At 35.7% G+C, this 18,490-nt stretch overlaps 1 protein-coding gene across 1 annotated transcript in view; it reads left to right on the top strand.

The window, feature by feature from the left end:
* The window catches only part of ATF2 (activating transcription factor 2), an 80,330-nt gene that overhangs the window by 31,311 nt on the left and 30,529 nt on the right, over positions 1 to 18,490 (top strand). Inside the window, exons 5-9 of the mRNA XM_037523575.2 lie at positions 2,911 to 3,007; positions 5,913 to 6,031; positions 6,172 to 6,300; positions 10,470 to 10,648; positions 17,025 to 17,139. Coding sequence (XP_037379472.1) covers positions 2,911 to 3,007; positions 5,913 to 6,031; positions 6,172 to 6,300; positions 10,470 to 10,648; positions 17,025 to 17,139 — 639 coding nt within the window. The remainder of the gene's footprint in view (positions 1 to 2,910; positions 3,008 to 5,912; positions 6,032 to 6,171; positions 6,301 to 10,469; positions 10,649 to 17,024; positions 17,140 to 18,490) is intronic.

The following is an 18,490-nucleotide window of genomic DNA, read 5'->3' as shown; positions in this document are numbered from 1 at the left end:
TTTCATTTAATAGGCATAATAATCTATATTCTGGATGTGACTGCGTGAGTTAAATGTAGAATGACTGATTTCTTAGGAAGTTAATTCTGATGAGTCTTATGAGAGTGATCAAGCCTTGGAAACACACATTTCCTAGATATTTTTTTATAATACCAACTGATTTTTTATGATATTCATCTGATTGATCTCCCTCAGCTGTTAGGTTACCTTTCTTATTAAATATTTGTTGAAAAAAATACATTTCATTCATATATGTGTGTGTGTGACAAGATTGCTTTTGAGTTTTCTTAGAAGTAAATAAATTTGCTCAGATGGTAGCCAAGGTTTAATTCACCTGTATCAAAGGCCAGTTTTAGTGTATTTTCCTCTTGTGTATAAATAATACCATTGTATGATCAATAACCCTTTTAAAAATAGCATGTATCTAAATTTTATCTGTAGACCTTAAATGAAACTTGTACATTCATATTACTTGCATTTCTTAATAATCATTTGATCCTAAATATCTTTTTAGGGTCTTTAGCTTTTTCTTTTCACTTAAGGTTAAATTTGGTGCCATTTTCACATTTCCTATAAAATATGATAGTACTTAAGTCTGTATATAGTTCCTCCTTGATTTGGATATTTGTGGCCAAGTCATTTCAAGAATAAAATTCCTGGGCCTCCCCTGGTGGCACAGTGGTTGATTGCTGGGCTGCAAAGCTGCCTGCAGCCTCTGCAGCACCGGTTCAATCCCCAACCAGCCGGCGAGAGTCCCACATGGCACTCAGACCTCTCCTGCCGCGTCTGCTGCTCCCCTCATTGTATTTCGTCGGTCTGCCTGTTCTGTTCCCCGCTCTGGCGCTGGTGCGTCCTCTCATCCTCCCTCACTTCTGACTGTACCCAGTGCTTGTTATAAATAAACAAATAAATAAATAAATAAATCTTTTAAAAAATTTTTAAAAATTCCTTGGAGATTAATATTCCATGTTCTTAATCTGTTAATTATGCTGACTTTGCAGTTTAAAAATTTGAGACCTCTACCAAAGTGGATTCATTTCATGTTTAATGATTGCCTTCAGTGGAGAAGCCATTATTATTAAGTTCTTTGAAATATAAAGTGAATCTTGCTTTAAGCTACTTTTAGTGGGACATAAGACACATTTAAAATGATAATGCAAAGTAATAAGCAGTGCAGTAATGATAGCAAATTCTAAGACATGTTTATTCTCCAAGAATTTTGTTATTCAATAGTCTATCAACGCACAACTACTTTTTATACTTCCAAACTTGGGAGGAATTCTTATGATAAAGCAATAGGAAGATAGCACCTGAGTGGGGTAAGAACTGACTTACAGTTCCAGTACCTATTGTTTGTGCTCAGTAAGTGAAGTGAAGTAAGTTTTATTGAATGAATAAGTTAAGAGGTAGAGGTACTGTTGAATCTAAAGCCTCACCTTCAATGGAAATACAAGCAGTTATGAAGAGGAATTATATAACAGTAGATATTTTCCATTATAACCTAAAGATTTAGTGATAAGCCACACTTATTAACAAAATATAGCCAAATTAATGCTTAACTCATCTATCAACAGGGTTGTTTGGGTCATTTTTTTTCTTTTTCTTTAGGCTGGACTTGAAGATTAAATCTTACTGTAAAGAGCTCATTCAATTAGCATTTGAAATTTGGGGGCTCACAGTAGAAACTCAGCCTACTTAAAAGGACATACATGTGAAAATACCTGTGTAATTTGATAGGTGCTATAATATAACCAAAGCACTGTGAAGAGCATAATGGGTTACAAATGAGAGGAAATGATTTCTATAGCTCCTGGGCTGCTGGCCTGGGGGTAGGGTGATTCAGGTTCTCAGTGTTACACTTTTATGGAAAATGTTTTATTTACTTTGTTCTAAGATAATCCTGCAGATTATTTGCATGAAAGGATGTCGTGAATTGGGGAGGGGGAGGATGGGGCCACAAAAGAAGAAATCTATTTTGATGTCATAGGGGAGCCAAGTTCAAATACATGTAATTTTAACATCCCCATTCTTAAGGATATAGACTAGAGAGTAAGTTTAGATCTCTTTATTCAGCACTTTATCATTACTCTTCTGAAATAATAAAAAGTATTCCCTATTTTCTGTTACAAGTATTGCTCAATAAGGAGTGTCTTCATAAAGGTTGATGGCCAGACACAATCAGGAGATATTTAAATAATATGTTTTTTTAGCATTGTAATCATAAAGTCACCTCTGATATGTAGGGCCCATCCACTATCCAAGTTAAGTGTAACTTTAGAAGTAATTTTGCTTCATTTTCATTGTGCTTTAAGAATTGAAACAAGTGAAAAAATCACTTGTAGCCATCTTAAATTAAAATTCTAATATTTTAGAATGAACTGCTTTATTGTATTTGCTGTTTATTCACTGGATTATAACAGATATTTTTACTTGGTAACATAAAGAATGTGATTTATTTCTTAATTTGTACAGGAATATTTTTGTAAGAAAATTCTCAATTTAAAAGTGGTAAGTAATCTGAAGTCCATTTAAGTACAGTACAAACGTTGTACAATGGAGTATATATTTCTCTTAAGATATAACAAAAAAATTAATGATCTAGTTTTAGTGTCCAAATGATATTTATATGTATAGTGTCTTTACCTTTGGTTGTGCTTTTAAATACTCTCAAATGAGTTTTGTGACCTAGTATTATGTCAGTATTGCTTAATCTTGGGCCATGGGTTTCTCTGTAAATACTTAAAATCTATTATGTTTATCTTTACTAACAATAGATTCTTTTTATAGTTAGCAAACTGCTATTTCATTGTTAATGGTGGTTTTACATGTTGTGGAAATGAATTTCCTTATCATTTTAATTATTTGATCAAATTGAAAATCTTAACTGTATTTTAAAACTTTTTGCCACAGCGTTTTACCAACGAGGATCATTTGGCTGTCCATAAACATAAACATGAGATGACACTGAAATTTGGTCCAGCACGTAATGACAGTGTCATTGTGGCTGGTTAGTATATGCTTTTATTAATAGCTTATGTACATATTTCACCTGGAATGTGCACAATTTTTGTGTATTCTCTGTAAATAATATAGTCTGGTGATATTCCAATGACTTCATTTACAATAAATGTTGGCAACATGTATTTTACCCATTACATTTTCATGTTTCCTTCTGACATTCATTTTACTTTTTTGTATGGTTTTCAAATGCAGATTTCAGTATCATTTTTGTGGAAGTTAATTAGAACCCTGGGAACATTCATATCATCTCCAAAGTTTACATTTAACTGATAATTAAACTAATACGATATTTAGTCAATGTTTCTTTTAGCTGTTTACAATGCTGTGTGAAGATAGAAAATGATCAGGCTCCTCCTGTTGGAGAAGAACAATTAGCAGACTTGTTCATTAGTTTTTACTTATGTTTTTTTCTGAACTGAACATTTATACTCTCAATAAAGGGGGCCCAAATTTAGTCAATGCTTTGTATGTTGAGCCTATGAACATACAGTATCACCTAAGCAGATGATTATCATACACAGTATGTGAAAAGAAAAATCCATTTCATGCATTTATTGTACTTCCATACTATCTTAGCTGCCCTTTTATTAGTATTTAAATATATAGTCACACACATCTATGTATATTTACATACATACTATTGTGTAATTTTACTGAATTTTGTGTATTTTCTAAATGATATGATAAAATTTTACAAGTAAATTTCAAAATATTTTTTGTGTCATTACTAGATTTAAATATCAAATTATCCTAAATTCTTTTTTCCTCCTATATAGCTTAGACTACAATTTGTAAGTCTGGAATTCACACCTGAATGTTGAATATTTTTAGTTTTTTAAAATTATTACCCTACGTAGCCAGTTGTCATAGCAATGCTTTGGAGATTTAATGAAGCAAATATTAGGTAGTTCTTCCTATACTTTCAGTATCAGTATTTTTATAATGAAAAAATTGGGGGTAACAAAAAGTTGGTCATTTATCAAAACTATGTAGAGAATGTAGGGAAACTTAACATATCTTTAGTTCCACGAGCAAAAGGAAGAAGAAAAGAGTGAGGTGTGTATTTCTATAGAATAGTACATCATCACATATTAAGAGCTCGAACCAATAAAACAGTCAAGCAAAGTAACAGCAACCTGGAAGTTTCATTCTCTTAGCTTCTCTGAAACTCAATGCCTCAGAAAAATATATCTCTAACTTTTTTAACTGAAAAATGTTTTGAGATCGGTCTCTAGAAATTGCTTTTCCTATCTGTTTTCACTTAATACAGTAGAAAAATAGAACACATTCAGATATACCACTTGATCATTTTTTGCTAACATTCTTGAGATAGTTTAACATGACAGTATAAATATTTATAATGCATGATGTGTGTGGTATATATTTGATGATCACTACCTGTAAGCCATCTGCATGTTTAAACAATTGTGCCTGTGTTCACTTCTCAAGACTCAGCATTCTAGTAACCAGTGATACAAGTGATTTATGCATATGCATTTTATTTTTAAGACTTTTCTCTCCCTTTAACACAAATTTCCTCCCTTCTGTTGGCTTAGATAGACAAACGCTTTGGATGTGAACAGAAGAGTCAAATTTATATTTGACTTACTAAATGAACCATGGTCGACTTAAGCTACTTGATTATATGTGCACTGGGCCCATGCTATAATATGATTTTGGAAATATTTTGAGGCTAAGGGATATATATATTGCACTGTTAGGTAAATTGATAACCATAGAGGTCCTCTCAGTATTTCTGATAATACTAACAGTGTCTAAAACAGTCCTCCTTGTGTCTAATGTATATGACAAATAAGTCACTTTAGTATTAAATATATTTGTATAGAGTAAAGATATTAGTGCTCTGGCTATACATGCGAAGGGCAAAGCTAAAACAGTAAATAATGCCCACTTTTAGGATGCAATAATTAACAAATACATGAATTTTAATTCCACCAAAGATTTGATAAGTGTTTCCTATTAAGTGTGGAGTCATTAATGTAGTATTTTATTTGGCTTAGGCTAGATCCTGGTAAAATTGATACCCTGAAGTGTATATAATGCAAATAGAATTTGAACATGCTGTCAGTTCTGATCAATATGAATAAATAGCCTTGAAAATATTAAGACACAATGGGCATAATTCACATTTGCTATTTTCATTCAACATGGGTTTTATTGGCATTTGTTCTATAACAGGTACAAGTACACAGCATGAATACATATTTAGGTATAGTCACAGTATCTCAGGTTGTGAGAAAGTGAGTTAACTATTCCTCTGCTGCATAGAAGTTAAGCTGGAACCTTCTGTAGATACAGAATTATATAGCCCCTAGTACCAAGATTTAAAAATGCATTAAAATAGAAAATTAGCTTCAGTAGATAGTCCTCAGGAGGGTCTTATTTTTTGTTTTAGACCTCTTTTAACTTTTTCTTCCTTATAGTATTTTGACCTACCTATTAGAGATTTTTTTTTTTATCCTGACCTTGCTTTCATAAACATTAGTAGAGGGGTCTACTTAGAATGAATATATACATGCTCTAGTATTAATTTTTCCCAGATTGCATGTATTTTAAACAGTTGTAAATTTTAATAATGTTAGATGCTAATAGTTGATCTCTGAGTAGATCATATTTATGTCACTCACAAGGAGTGGAGTAAGGAATACAAGTCTTCTTTCTTACATTTATGGTTCATAAAGTTGGAGGAAATATCATAAATTGCAACAAAAACTTAACCAAATTTTGTTTGCTTTAAAGGAAGAGATTTTTCCAATGAGAGAATTAACAACTGACTGACCAGTCCTGCTAATTTGTTGATTTACTAGCTGTGTTTTAGGATCCTAAATGATATTTAAATCTATGTGATTACTTGTTTGCATTTATTTCAGATCAGACCCCAACACCAACAAGATTTCTGAAAAACTGTGAAGAAGTGGGTTTGTTTAATGAGCTGGCAAGTCCATTTGAGAATGAATTCAAGAAAGCCTCAGAAGACGACATTAAAAAAGTATGTTTTTAACCATGAAATTAGAAAAGAATACTTGTGACAGAATAATCATAATTACCACACTTCCTGCTTTCTTACTTTAGATATTACTGAATGACTGTTTTGAACTCCTAACATTTTCTTTAATGTTTACGTTTTAGATGCCTCTAGATTTATCCCCTCTTGCAACACCTATAATAAGAAGCAAAATTGAGGAACCTTCTGTTGTAGAAACAACTCACCAAGATAGTCCTTTACCTCATCCAGAGTCGACAACCAGTGATGAAAAGGTTAGATATTTGTATTTCAAATATTGTATTTCAATATTGTATTTCAAACTAAGTGGGGGAGAATCAGTATCCCAAGTAAAGTTTAATATTTAATTTACATAAAATGTTAATGTAAACAATTGTACATAATACTGTCATGTTGTAATAGTCTTATATGTAAAAGCCTATGAATACTTATAGAAATTTCAGGGGAAAACACCGCTTTTATAGATAATTAGCATTTTATTATACACCAAATTATAGGGAAGAAAAGTCAATTTTAGATAAAAATTATTTTAAAGGATATATCAATTTGTCTTAATTTTTCTAGCTATTGCTGTTTTATTTTTAGTTACTTTAAATTGACAGCTTAATTATTTTTGCAACTGAAAATTGTTTGAGCAAAGGCTTTTTAGGACTGTAAAGAGTTAGGGAATAGTTACTCATTCTCAGCAGTGGATCTTTGATAGCAGCAACTAAGATGATGATGATACTGTTTTAATACTACAGGCCCTTTGTAGGTGACATAGGGCCTCATTCCTGGATCTTAAATACGCTGGTAACCTGGAACCACCTGGACTATAGTTGTGTTAAGTACCATTATTATTTTCTTAATTTTCACTTCATTCATAACCACATATGATGAATTCTTTTATTTGGGAGTGCCGTCTAGGGCACAATGAAGAAGTAATATGACATGATGTTCTTTTAAATATTATTTTAAATGCATTATTACTCTGAATAATTATTATTCTGAAATCTATAATTTATTATAAAACCATAACCTAATTAATGAACAACTTCTGCCATGGTATAGTTGCTAGAAGTAAAGCAGAAAAGTAACTTTTTTACCTAGTACTAACTGCTTTGATCAAAGGCTAGTGTGTGTGCGTAATTTTCTCATTACAAATATACACTCTCATTATTAAAACTCCTAAGAATACAAAAAACTACAAAGACAAAAACCAGACTCAACTGTTAGCTCATAATTAAGTGATAAGAATTGCTAATATTTTGAAATATCTTTCTTAGATATGTGCATGTATAAGTGAACAGTTGTATAAAAGAATAGATGGAGACAAAGAAAAATACAGATAGAGCCTAGTTTACTTTTATACCTTGCTTTGCACATTTATAAACACTTAACCATACCACTAGAAATTTTCCAAAATCAGTTTTAAGCTATTTAAAACTGTTTACATTGTATAGTAGTTTTTGTGTAGTGGTTTTTTACATTGCGTAGCTATTTACATTGTGTAGTGATAATCATTTTCACCTCACAAATGATCATAATTTTAATGGTTTGTACTTTGTTTTATTTTGATCTTAATTATCCTATTCTTATTGGACATCACAGTTGTTTCCACTGTATCACAATGTTAATACAAATACTGTTAATACTGTTAAGTCTTTTTTTTTTTGCAGAGGGCATTCTAAATCCTTCACATTCAATGTTTTTTTCCTTGTTCATTGCTGCTTTAGCCTATTTTGGTGATAATCATCTTCCTGTGTTCCTCAGTCAGTAGCTTCCCTTTGGCAGCTAATAGTTATTCCAAGTTGTAAAAAGTCAGTTCTTGGCTACCCTCCTCTTAATTTTCTTCATACGTGGTCTTGTTCAGACCCTTAACTTCAAAAACGATCTATGCACTGATGACTCAAATTTATATCAACCCAGACATCTCCAGTTTCCATATTCATTATCCAACTCAATCTTAACATTTCCTTTTCTGTGTCTAATACAGCTATTAATATCTCTTAATCAGAGCCCTTGAGTCTTTCTACAGTTTTCCCATCACAGTACAGTATATTTTCTCTCCAATCATCTAGTTGTCAAATCAAGAATTCTTTTTTTTTTTCATCCATTTTTATTCATTTATTTATACAAGCACTGGGTACAGTCAAAAGCGCGGGAGGGCGAGAAAACTCACCAGAGCCAGAGTGGGGAGCAGAGCAGGCAGAAGGACCGAAGTACACTGCTGAGGGGAGCAGCGGGCGGCAGGAGAGGTCTGCGCACCATGTGGGACCCTCCTCCGGTGGCCGGGGAGCAGCCGGGGATCGAACCGGCACTGCAGAGGCTGCAGGCATCCCCACAACCCAGCGCTCAACCGCTGCACCACCAGGGAGGCCCAAATCAAGAATTCTTAATTCCTTTTTTTTCTGCTCAATGAAACAAAGAACAAATATCAGACCCACCTCCTGAGTATAACCTGAATCAGTCCTCTCTGTCTTCAGTGTCACTCCTTTAGTCTAAACCACCATTTGGATTACTAATGTTGGCCTTCTAACTGGCTTTCTTCATCCATCTCCAATCTAATTTCCATAGATTCTTTATTTTTTTTTTAAAGATTTATTTATCTATGCGTACAAGTGCTGGGGTGCCAGAGGCATGGGGGGGTGAGAGGATTCACTAGAGACAGAGTAGGGACCAGAACAGGCAGACTGACCAAAGCACACTGCTGAGGGGGGAGCAGCAGGCAAACCAGGAGAGATCTGCTGCACCATGTAGGTTGCTCCCTGGTCGGCTGGGGGATGGAACTCGTGCTGCAGAGGCTGCGGACAGCCCCACAGGCTGCGTCCCAATCCCCTGTGCCACCAGGGAGGCCCAGATTGTTTAATTTTTTAATATATCCTATTACTTAGAGTGTAGATTTTAAAGTTCTCATTCCAAGAAAAACAATTATAACTATGTCATGTGATATTTACTAGACATATTGTGGTGATTATTTGCAGTGTATATAATATTAAATCATGTTGTACAACTGAAACTAATACTTTATATGTCATTAATACCTCAGCCTAAAAAATACATCATGTCAGGCCTCCCCTGATGGTGCAGGTGGTTGAGCGCAGCGCTGTGAAGCTGTCTACAGCCCCTGCAGCGCCAGTTCAATCCCAGCCGGCCAGCGAGGGTCCCACGTGGCACAGCAGACCTCTCCTGTCATGCCCGCTGCTCCCCTCAGCAGTGTGTTTCGTCAGTCTGCTTGTTCTGTTCCCCACTCTGACTCTGGTGAATACTTTCACTGTCCCGCAAATCTGGCCTCTATCCCAGTTCTTGTGTAAATAAATAAATAAATCTTTTTAAAAAATAAATAAATATATCTTGTCACTTCCCTTCTTAAAATCTTTCAGTGGTTTGCTGTTATATTTAAGGTAATTCACACTCTTTCCATACACTCTCATTGATCTAGACTTTTGTCTACCCATTTGCCACTCTGTTTTGTTCATCAACATTTAAGCTTTTTCCTAGGTCAAAGACAGTATTCTTGCTATTGCTTCCTTCCCCTAGAAATGCTCTCCGTATGCCAATTTTGCAAAGCTAAACTTAACATCACTTAGAATTAAGTTAACCAATTCCAACCTTCCCTCAGCTACTCTGACATGAATTATGTTGTACTGTTATTACCCTCTAATTCAGTCTGAAATTTTCATATTTCTATATTTTGTTAATTGTCTCTCTTCCCACCACTCTGTGAGAACATGATAAATTTTCAGATTTGTTGACTAAAGTTTTAGTAGTAGTCTAGTTCATCTTTTTCCTGAGTAGCTTATAATAAGCAAGAGAATGCATTAGACCCAGTTTTTAACACTAATTCACTCACTAAGGTATTTTCTAATCTGTGAAAGTTGGATTCTAAAGGTTTATTTTACATTCAGGATATCAATATCACTCAGTCTTTTGATCCTGAGAAATTATTGGTAATGAAAGGTTGGCTACTTGAGATTAGCAGACATTTGTATTGCGTTAAAATTTTTAATAACATTTCTCTTATTGAATTTGTGTCATCCATAACACAGTATTTCTGGACTTGTTTCCTTTTTACAGTATAATGATGGAGCATGGCCAGGAAATCCCTTCTGGTATTTAAGTTCTGTTATTCCATGAGAATGGGTTTTATTTTTATTTTTCACTAAAATTCTCATGGGATCATAGCCAAGTTTTCGTGCTTATTTCTGGATTGATCGGAAAACAAGTTGTACTGAAAAACCACTCAGATATTTTTAAATTAAAAAATAAAACATTGCACTTGACCTTTAGAGCTGCTTCTAGAAGTTTCTTTTAATTAACATTATATATTAAGTTACTCTGGGGGTAGGGGTGAAATACTGTCCTGTGGATGCTTTTAGAAGTACATTCTATTCACTAAAGTACATGAATTGATTTGCATTATCTTTCTCTTATTATTTAATAGGAAGTACCATTGGCACAAACTGCACAGCCTACATCAGCTATTGTTCGTCCAGCATCATTACAGGTTCCCAATGTGCTGCTTACAAGTTCTGACTCAAGTGTAATTATTCAGCAAGCAGTACCGTCACCAACCTCAAGTACTGTAATCACCCAGGCACCATCCTCTAACAGACCAATTGTGTAAGTGATTTGGGCCAATCATGTTAACTATTTAGGATTGTTTTTCTTGCTAGGATTTTTCCTAAGACATTTAATTATTCAAATTATGACTCTAGTTATATGTGTGTATGGATTATATTCTGCTTGATTTTTGGAAAACGTACTTGAGTGGTCTTTTTTTTTTTCTTTTTTTTTAATTGAAATAACATTGACTTACATTATTATTGGTATTTTGGAATTCCACCTTCTTATCACCATTGTAGTCACCCACCAAATCACCCATGGTCTACCACCACAGTCCATTGTGCTTTCTTCCTTCTTTGTTCTCACCACTCCTCTATCCTCCTCTTTCTCTGGATGCTTCAGTTTTGTAGTCAGCTTTCAAAGGTTGCTTTTTAAGCTTGTCTTTATCTGACCCTTAGTTTGGTTTCTCTGTATTCCATGTATAAGTGACACCATCTGGTATTTGTCTTTTCTCCTTCTAACTTACTTCACTTAGCATTATCCCTTCCAGCTCCATCCGTGTTGCCACATATGGCACAAGTTTATCTTTTTTGATCACTGAATAATATTCCATTGTGTATAGATAACATCATCTTGATTCACTTACCTGTTTGGGGCACTTAGGTTATTTCCAGTGCTGCAGTGAACATGAAAGTGCCAGTTTCCTTGCAAATTAGTGTTTTTTTTTTATTTTTCCAGGTAGACTCCTAAGAGTGGAATTATTGGGTCACATGGTAGATCCATATTTAATCTTTTGAGACACCTCTATACTGTTTTTCATAGGGGCTGGACCATTCTGCATTCCCAGCAAAGAATAGGAGGGTTCCCTTTTCTTTACATCCTTGCCAAGGCTTGTTGTTTCTGGTGTTTTCGATATGGGCCATTCTACCAGATGTGAAGTGATATCACATTGTGGTTTTGATTTTCATTTCTGTAATAATAAGCGATGATGGGTTATTTGTTTTCTTTTTGTTAAGTTCTTTGTAGCTCTTTGATATTTGTCTCTTGTCAGATGTATGATGTACAAGTATTTTCTTCCATGTAGTAGGGTGTCTTTTTGCTAGAGTTTCTTTAGCTGTGCAGAAGCTTTTTAGCTTAATGTAGTCCCAGTTGTTTACGTTCTCTTTTGTTTTCCTTGACGTTGGGGACAAATTCCCAAAGACATCACTGAAATTTATGTTGTGGAGTATGTTGCCTATGTTTTCTTCTATGTATCTTAAGGTTTTAGGTCTTACATTCAAATCTTTTATCCATTTTGAACTGATTTTTGTGTGTGATGTGAAATAGTCTAGTTTCATTCTCTGGTATGTAGTTGTCCAGTTTTCTCAACACCATTTATTGGAGAGGCTTGTGTCAGTATGTTCCTGGCCCCTTTGTTGTAGATTAGCTGTCCTCATAGGTGTGGGTTTATTTCTGGGCTCTCAGTTTTCTTCCATTGGCCTATGTGTGTGTGTTTTTGTTCCAGTACCAGGCTTTTAAAATTATTATTTAATTACTACTTAATTATTACAGCATGATAGTTTGCAATCTAGAAGTGTGATACCTCCATTTTTCTATTTTGTCAGGATTGCTTTGACTATTTGGGGGTCTTTTGTGACTCCCTTTGAATTTTAGTAGTGTTTGTTCCAGTTCTTTGAAAAATGCCATTGATATTTTTATTGGAATTGCACTGAATCTGTGTATTGCTTGGGGTGGAATGGCCATCTGACAATGTTGATTCTTCCAATCCATGAGTAGGGAATATTTTTGCTATTTCTTTGTGTCTCTAGTTCTTTTAGCAGAATGTTACAGTTTTTTTGTATAGACCTTTTACCTCCTATATTAGGTTTACTCAGTGCTTAATTTTTTTAGGTGTGATTGTGAGCGGGATTGCTTTCTTAATTTCTTTGTCTAGCTCATTGTTTGCATATAAAAAGGAAGCTGATGTTTGTGTGTGATTATAACCTGCCACTTTGCTAGTAAACTGATGGTTTCAGCTTTCCCATTGAGGGTTCTCTATGCATTTTATCATGCTGTCCACAAACAATGATATTTCTTTTTTCCCAGTTTGGATTCCTTTTATATGTTTCTCTAGTCTAATAGCTCTAGCTAAGACTTGCCATACTATAGTGAATAGTAGTGGTGTAGTGGACATCTGTGTTTTGTACCAGATTTTAGTGGAAAAGCTTCAGTATCTTACCATTGAGAATGATGTTAGCTGCAGACTTGTTGTATATGACTTTTATTGTGTCATGTTCCATTTATCTCCAGCTTTTCAAGGGTTTTCATTATAAATGAATGTTAAATCTTATCAGATGCCTTCTTGGTGTCTGTTGATATAATCAGATTGGTTTTATCTTTTTTGTTGATGTGGTGAATTATATTATTGATTTTCAGATGTTAAACCACCCTTGTGTCTCTGGTATGAATCCCATGTGGTCATGGTGTTACATGGCAAGGAGAGGGGCAGCCCAGACCCCGCAAACCTGCTTGCTCTAAATAGTTTCTGCCATCCGCCGCATCATCACAAAACATATGAGACTTTAATGGGAAGGAACTTTAATACAATTAGGAAACAATACAGGAAAGGCAAAGAATCTAGTTTCTAGATCAAGTACACAACGTTACCCGTCCCCTTGTGGGTAAAAGTCCATCCAAATGGGATTGGCCCAGAGCAAGGCCCAAAAGCCTGCTGCCGGTCTAAAGCATCTTTCAGCAGGGACCCACAGAAAAGGATCAGAAACAACCAGACAAGTCTGGAAGGACAAGAGCAAAATCAAAATCAAGACAAAAACTGCCATTGTCACCTCCCCACGGGTCTCTCACCCACATCTGTTTGAACCAGTCCACGACCAAAAGGCAAGCGTAGTTTCTTCACGTGTCTCTTGGCTCCCTGTGCCTCCTCCTGATCTCCTCCTGGCTCTTCTTCCTGCTTCCTTCCTCCCTCAGTCTCCTCTGAAGCTGCTTCTCTCTCTGCTCAACTTCACCCTCCTTTTAGATGGGGCAGGAAACCTGGAACCTTTCCCTTTCCTGGGGACCACCCTGTTCGTATGGTATATTATCCTTTTAATGCATTGGTGTATTCAGTTTGCTAAGATTTTATTGAGGATTTTTGCATCTGTGTTATTAGGGAAATTGGTCTCTAGTTATCTTTTGTTTTGGTATTAGAGTAATGTTAGCTTTGTATGACGTATTTGAAAATGTTTCTTCTTTTTTGGTTTTTTTGAAAGAGTTTGAGCAGGGTAGATATTAGTTCATCTTTCAAGGTTTGATAGAATATACTTGTAAAGCCAACTGGTCCTGGACTTTTTGTTTTGAGAGTTATAACTGCTGTTCCAGTTTCCTTACTTACGATTGGTTTATTCAGGATTTTCCTTTTCAGTCTTGGTTGTATAATTCTGAGTTGAGTTTATTAGAGTATAAATGTTTATAGTAGTCTCTAATTATCCTCTGAATTTCTGCAACTTCTGTTATAAATTCTCTTTTTGTTTTTGATCCTACTTATTTGAGATTTCTCCCTTATTTTCTTATTCTTGGTATAGGTTGCTAATTTTCTTTATTTTTTAAAAAGCCAGTTTTTAGTTCCATTTATGGTTTGCACTCATTTCTATTTTATTTCTGCTTTGGTTTTTGTTATTTTTGTTCTTCTATTGGCTTTCAGATTTGTTCTTTTTCTCATCCCTCGAGGTGAGAGAGAGGTTATTAATTTGAGCTCTTTCTTGTTACTTGATGTGGGCTATGTTTCTGTGTATATCCTCTTAATACTGCTTTTGCTGCATCCCATAAGTTCTGGAAGGTTGTGTGTCCTCATTATCATTTATTTCTGGGTATTTTTTAATTTCTTTTTTATTTTCTCTTTAATTCAGTGATATTTCAGTTGTGCATTTGTTCAATCTCCATGTAGTAAATAATTTCGTTGCTTTCTTTTGGTAGTTGATTGCTAGTTTCATACCTTTATGGTCAGAGAAGATGCTGGATATTATTTCCGTCTTTATGAATTTGTTGATTTTGTGTGTGTTTGTGTGTGTGTTTGTGTGTGTGTTTGTGTGTGTGTGTGTGTGTCTGCCCACACACGTGCGCTACTCTGAAGACATTCTATGTGTACTTGAGAAAAATGTGTATTTTACTTTTTTGTGGTGTGGTGCCCTGTAAGTGTCTATTAGGTCAATATAGTCTAATTTGTTGTTTAACACTATTGTGTCCCTGTTTATTTTCTGTCCAGTAGTGAAAGTAGGGTGTTGAAGTCCCCTACCACCAATATGTTTTTTCTAGTGTCTGTTTTCAAGAGTTGATTGTAGTTACTTAGTGTGTTCTGGTATTCCTTCCTTTGGCAAGCATACATTGATGAGTGTTGTATACACCTGATGTGTTTTTTCCTTAATCATCATATAGCATCCCTCCCTGTCTCTTGCTACCTTTTTTATTTTTTTTTTAATTTTATTTTTTAAAGATTGATTTATTTATGCATACAAGAGCCAGAGATGGGGGGGTGAGAGGATTCACCAGAGACAGAGTGGGGAACAGAACAGCCCGACTGAGTGAAATACACTACTGAGGGGAGCAGTGGGCGAGACAGGAGAGGTCTGCTGTGCCATGTGGGTTGTTCCCTGGCTGGCCGGGGATGGAACTCATGCTGCAGAGGCTTCAGATTACTTCATAGTACAGTGCTCTACCCCTTGTGACACCTGGGAGGCCCCCCTTGTTACCCTTTTTAACTGTAAATCTATTTTATCTGCTGTAAGTGTGGCTATCTCTGCCTTTTTTTCTTTTTTAAGATTTACCCATTTTTACAAGAACTGGGGTACAGGCCAGATATGCAGCGGGAGGGTGAGAGGATTCACCAGAGACAGAGCAGGGAACAGAACAGGCAGACTGAAATATACTGCTGAGGGGAGAGGCGGGCAAGACAAGAGAGGTCTGCTGCGCCATGTGGGTTGCTCCGCGGCTGGTGGGTATCGATCCGGCACTGCAGAGGCTGCGGACAGCTTCACAGCACTGCACTCAACTGCCTGCGCCACTAGGGAGGCCCATCTGCCTTTTTTTCCTTAATATAAATATAACTGTTACCCAATAGATTAGAAAATAAACATCTAAAATTTAATTATAAGAGCAAGTCAACATAGAATAGATGACCTCTTAGTTTCATGCTTGTTGCATTGACAACATTGCACTGACTAACTGGAGTCATGGGGCAAGCTGTAGGATGCAGGATGCTGCCGAAGAGCAAGATCCTGGCCTTTTCATTGATTGAATAATCATACTGAAAGATTCGGTGAGGTAAAGAAAAGAAGAGCCAGGCCAACCTTTCTCAAAGGAAGGGAAAATTTATTGCACCCCAGGCGGACTTCATGGACCCAAGGTGGGGGTCGGTGAAGCTGCACACGCTGCCGGGGGGAAACAGGCTTTTATAGGATGAGGAGAGGTCAGGTGGGAGACTGGGTTCTTATGGGGGGCGGGGGGAGTTTGTAGGGCGAGAAAAGATTTGTAGGGGAGGGGGATTGGGAAGAAGAGGTTCATTGTCTGATTGTCTGAATTCTCTAGGCAGGCTTCCGCATTCCTGTTCCCAGGTGGGCTGCCTGGTGGGTTTTTGCATTCCGGCCTCAGTTGTGAAGGGAAGGAGGACAAAAAGAAAAGGGAGGGGTGAAACTAGAAAATGTGCTCTGTCATCTGTAGTATCTGGGGATTGTGAGTCTGCCCTCCAGGCACTTCTTATCTGCTTGGTATTATAATTGTGATCAAGCCCTAGATCCCCAGCCCTGGTTTCAATCTTATCAACAAGGCTGTCCACTGATCAGCTTCTGGGATTCCTTTGCATACATTTGTCCTTGGCCCCCCAGGTGTTCCCGGTCATACCTCATGTTCTGTAAATTGGAAGTACATTTATGCATCTTATATATTGGTCATCAGCCCTGCAGACGTTCCCATTCATACCTCCTGACACATAGCTTGCCCAGAACAAGCAAGCTTTAAGCTCTTGATTGATTTGAAAGCCACCTTGTAAGGTTTGGCTCCTATGACTGATTGACCGGGCAGTTCTGACCCTGTATAGGAATGCAGAATTGCAGGTAACAAAAAATGCTGGCTGGTTTAGGATTAGCAGACCCACACATGCTATTTCACATAACATACATAATTATTCTATCACCAGGTGACATTTATTTCAGTTCTTATGGCTATTTTGCAAGAGCTTTAAGAGTTTTTCTCATTTAATATATTAGAGATTATCCTAACTAAATTCGTAATCTTTCCATTTTTCCCCTGTTTTTACACTGCTATATACATTGTGCATTTAAAACAAATTTGCAGTTACTTTGCAGTGGCTAGAAAAAGATTTTATATACTATGGATAAAACACTTTGTATTTTTTCAGAATGATTTATAAGGATTTCAATTTCCCTTCTTTTGTTTTTCTCAGTCCTGTACCAGGCCCATTTCCTCTTCTGTTGCATCTTCCCAATGGACAAACTATGCCTGTTGCTATTCCTGCATCAATTACAAGTTCTAATGTGCATGTTCCAGCTGCAGTTCCAGTAAGTGTGAAATTTATGGTATTTAAATTTTTGTACCAAAACTGATCTCTGTAATCACAAAGTACATTTGGGACTGATTGATCGGTTTATGAAGCTGATTTGAACAAAATAATACTAGTGGTGGTGAGTAGTACTTTTTGATGTTTATAGTGATAGCATCTACTATTCAAAAAATAATTGCGTAGAAAACGTTGAAACTGTTGAAACTCAGTTGTTTTCCCTTTAATACTAAGAACTATTCTATATTCAACTTTGAATTTGACTAGTTTATACAATTTAAATATTAATACAGATTTCTAGTTTTTAAGGAGATACTACACTAGATATATTTATACTAACTATATTTATGCTAGAACATTTGTCAAGTAATTCCGTACTATTATGATTATTGTACAGATTGTTTATAAAAACACTGAACTTTTTTTTCCTCATTCTGTAATTTATTTTTTTAAATAAATTTTATTTTTATATTCCCCATACAATTGCAATCCCCTTATTTTGACCCCAATCCCTCCCCTCCCCGCACCCCACCACCCATAGAGTGTCTCTGGTTCATAGTTGTTTGTTGATTTTGATTTTCACTTTCTTATATTTATTCATATAGTCAAGTTTTTTTTTTTTTTTTAATTTATGCATACAAGAACTGGGATGTAAGCAAGAGGTGGCAGGGACAGTGAGAGGATTCACCAGAGACATAGTGGGGAGCAGAACAGGCAGATCTACTGAAATACACTGCTGAGGGGGAGCAGTGGGTGAGATAGGAGAGGTCTGTTGCACCATGTGGGTTAGCTTCCTGGCTGGATTTCAAACTCATGCTGCGGGGACTGGAGATAGCTTGATAGCTGAGATTTTAACTCCTGTGCCACTAGGGAGGCCACTTTTATAGTCAAGTTTACAAAATTCTTTTGGTGGCCCCAAGCATGTTAAAATATGAACAGTGTAAAACAATACTTAGATACTCCTTCACTTTTCCTAGTGAGATACAAAAGAAAAAGTGTTGAGTACCATGTTAAATATATAAATTTTGAAAGATAGAGACAGCAGTTAAATATCTTAAAATTGCTAATTATTAAACATTCAGGAGTACTTTTTTTGGAATAATGGAAGTTAGAAACTGGTTTTTTCCCCTATTCTCAATTCATAGAACAATTTTATTCTTACTCTTCAAATGAGTCTTCAGCATTCAACTTTTCACCATTGGAACCACCCTTTTCATCTAGCACTATTTCCCAGAACACATTATTTTCATTTCCCCTAAGCAATTTCAGTATAACACTTTTTGAATCCTAACATTCTCTTCTTGGAAGCCCTGATATTCATATAATAAAATGAATAAAATGATCATTTCTCT

Source organism: Talpa occidentalis, unplaced genomic scaffold (genome assembly GCF_014898055.3).
Source record: "Talpa occidentalis isolate TD23 unplaced genomic scaffold, MPIMG_talOcc4v2.1 talOcc4.3, whole genome shotgun sequence".
NCBI classification, from domain to species: domain Eukaryota; kingdom Metazoa; phylum Chordata; class Mammalia; order Eulipotyphla; family Talpidae; genus Talpa; species Talpa occidentalis.
Note: the sequence above shows the minus strand (reverse complement) of the source record. Positions and strands in the feature narration are given on the sequence as shown.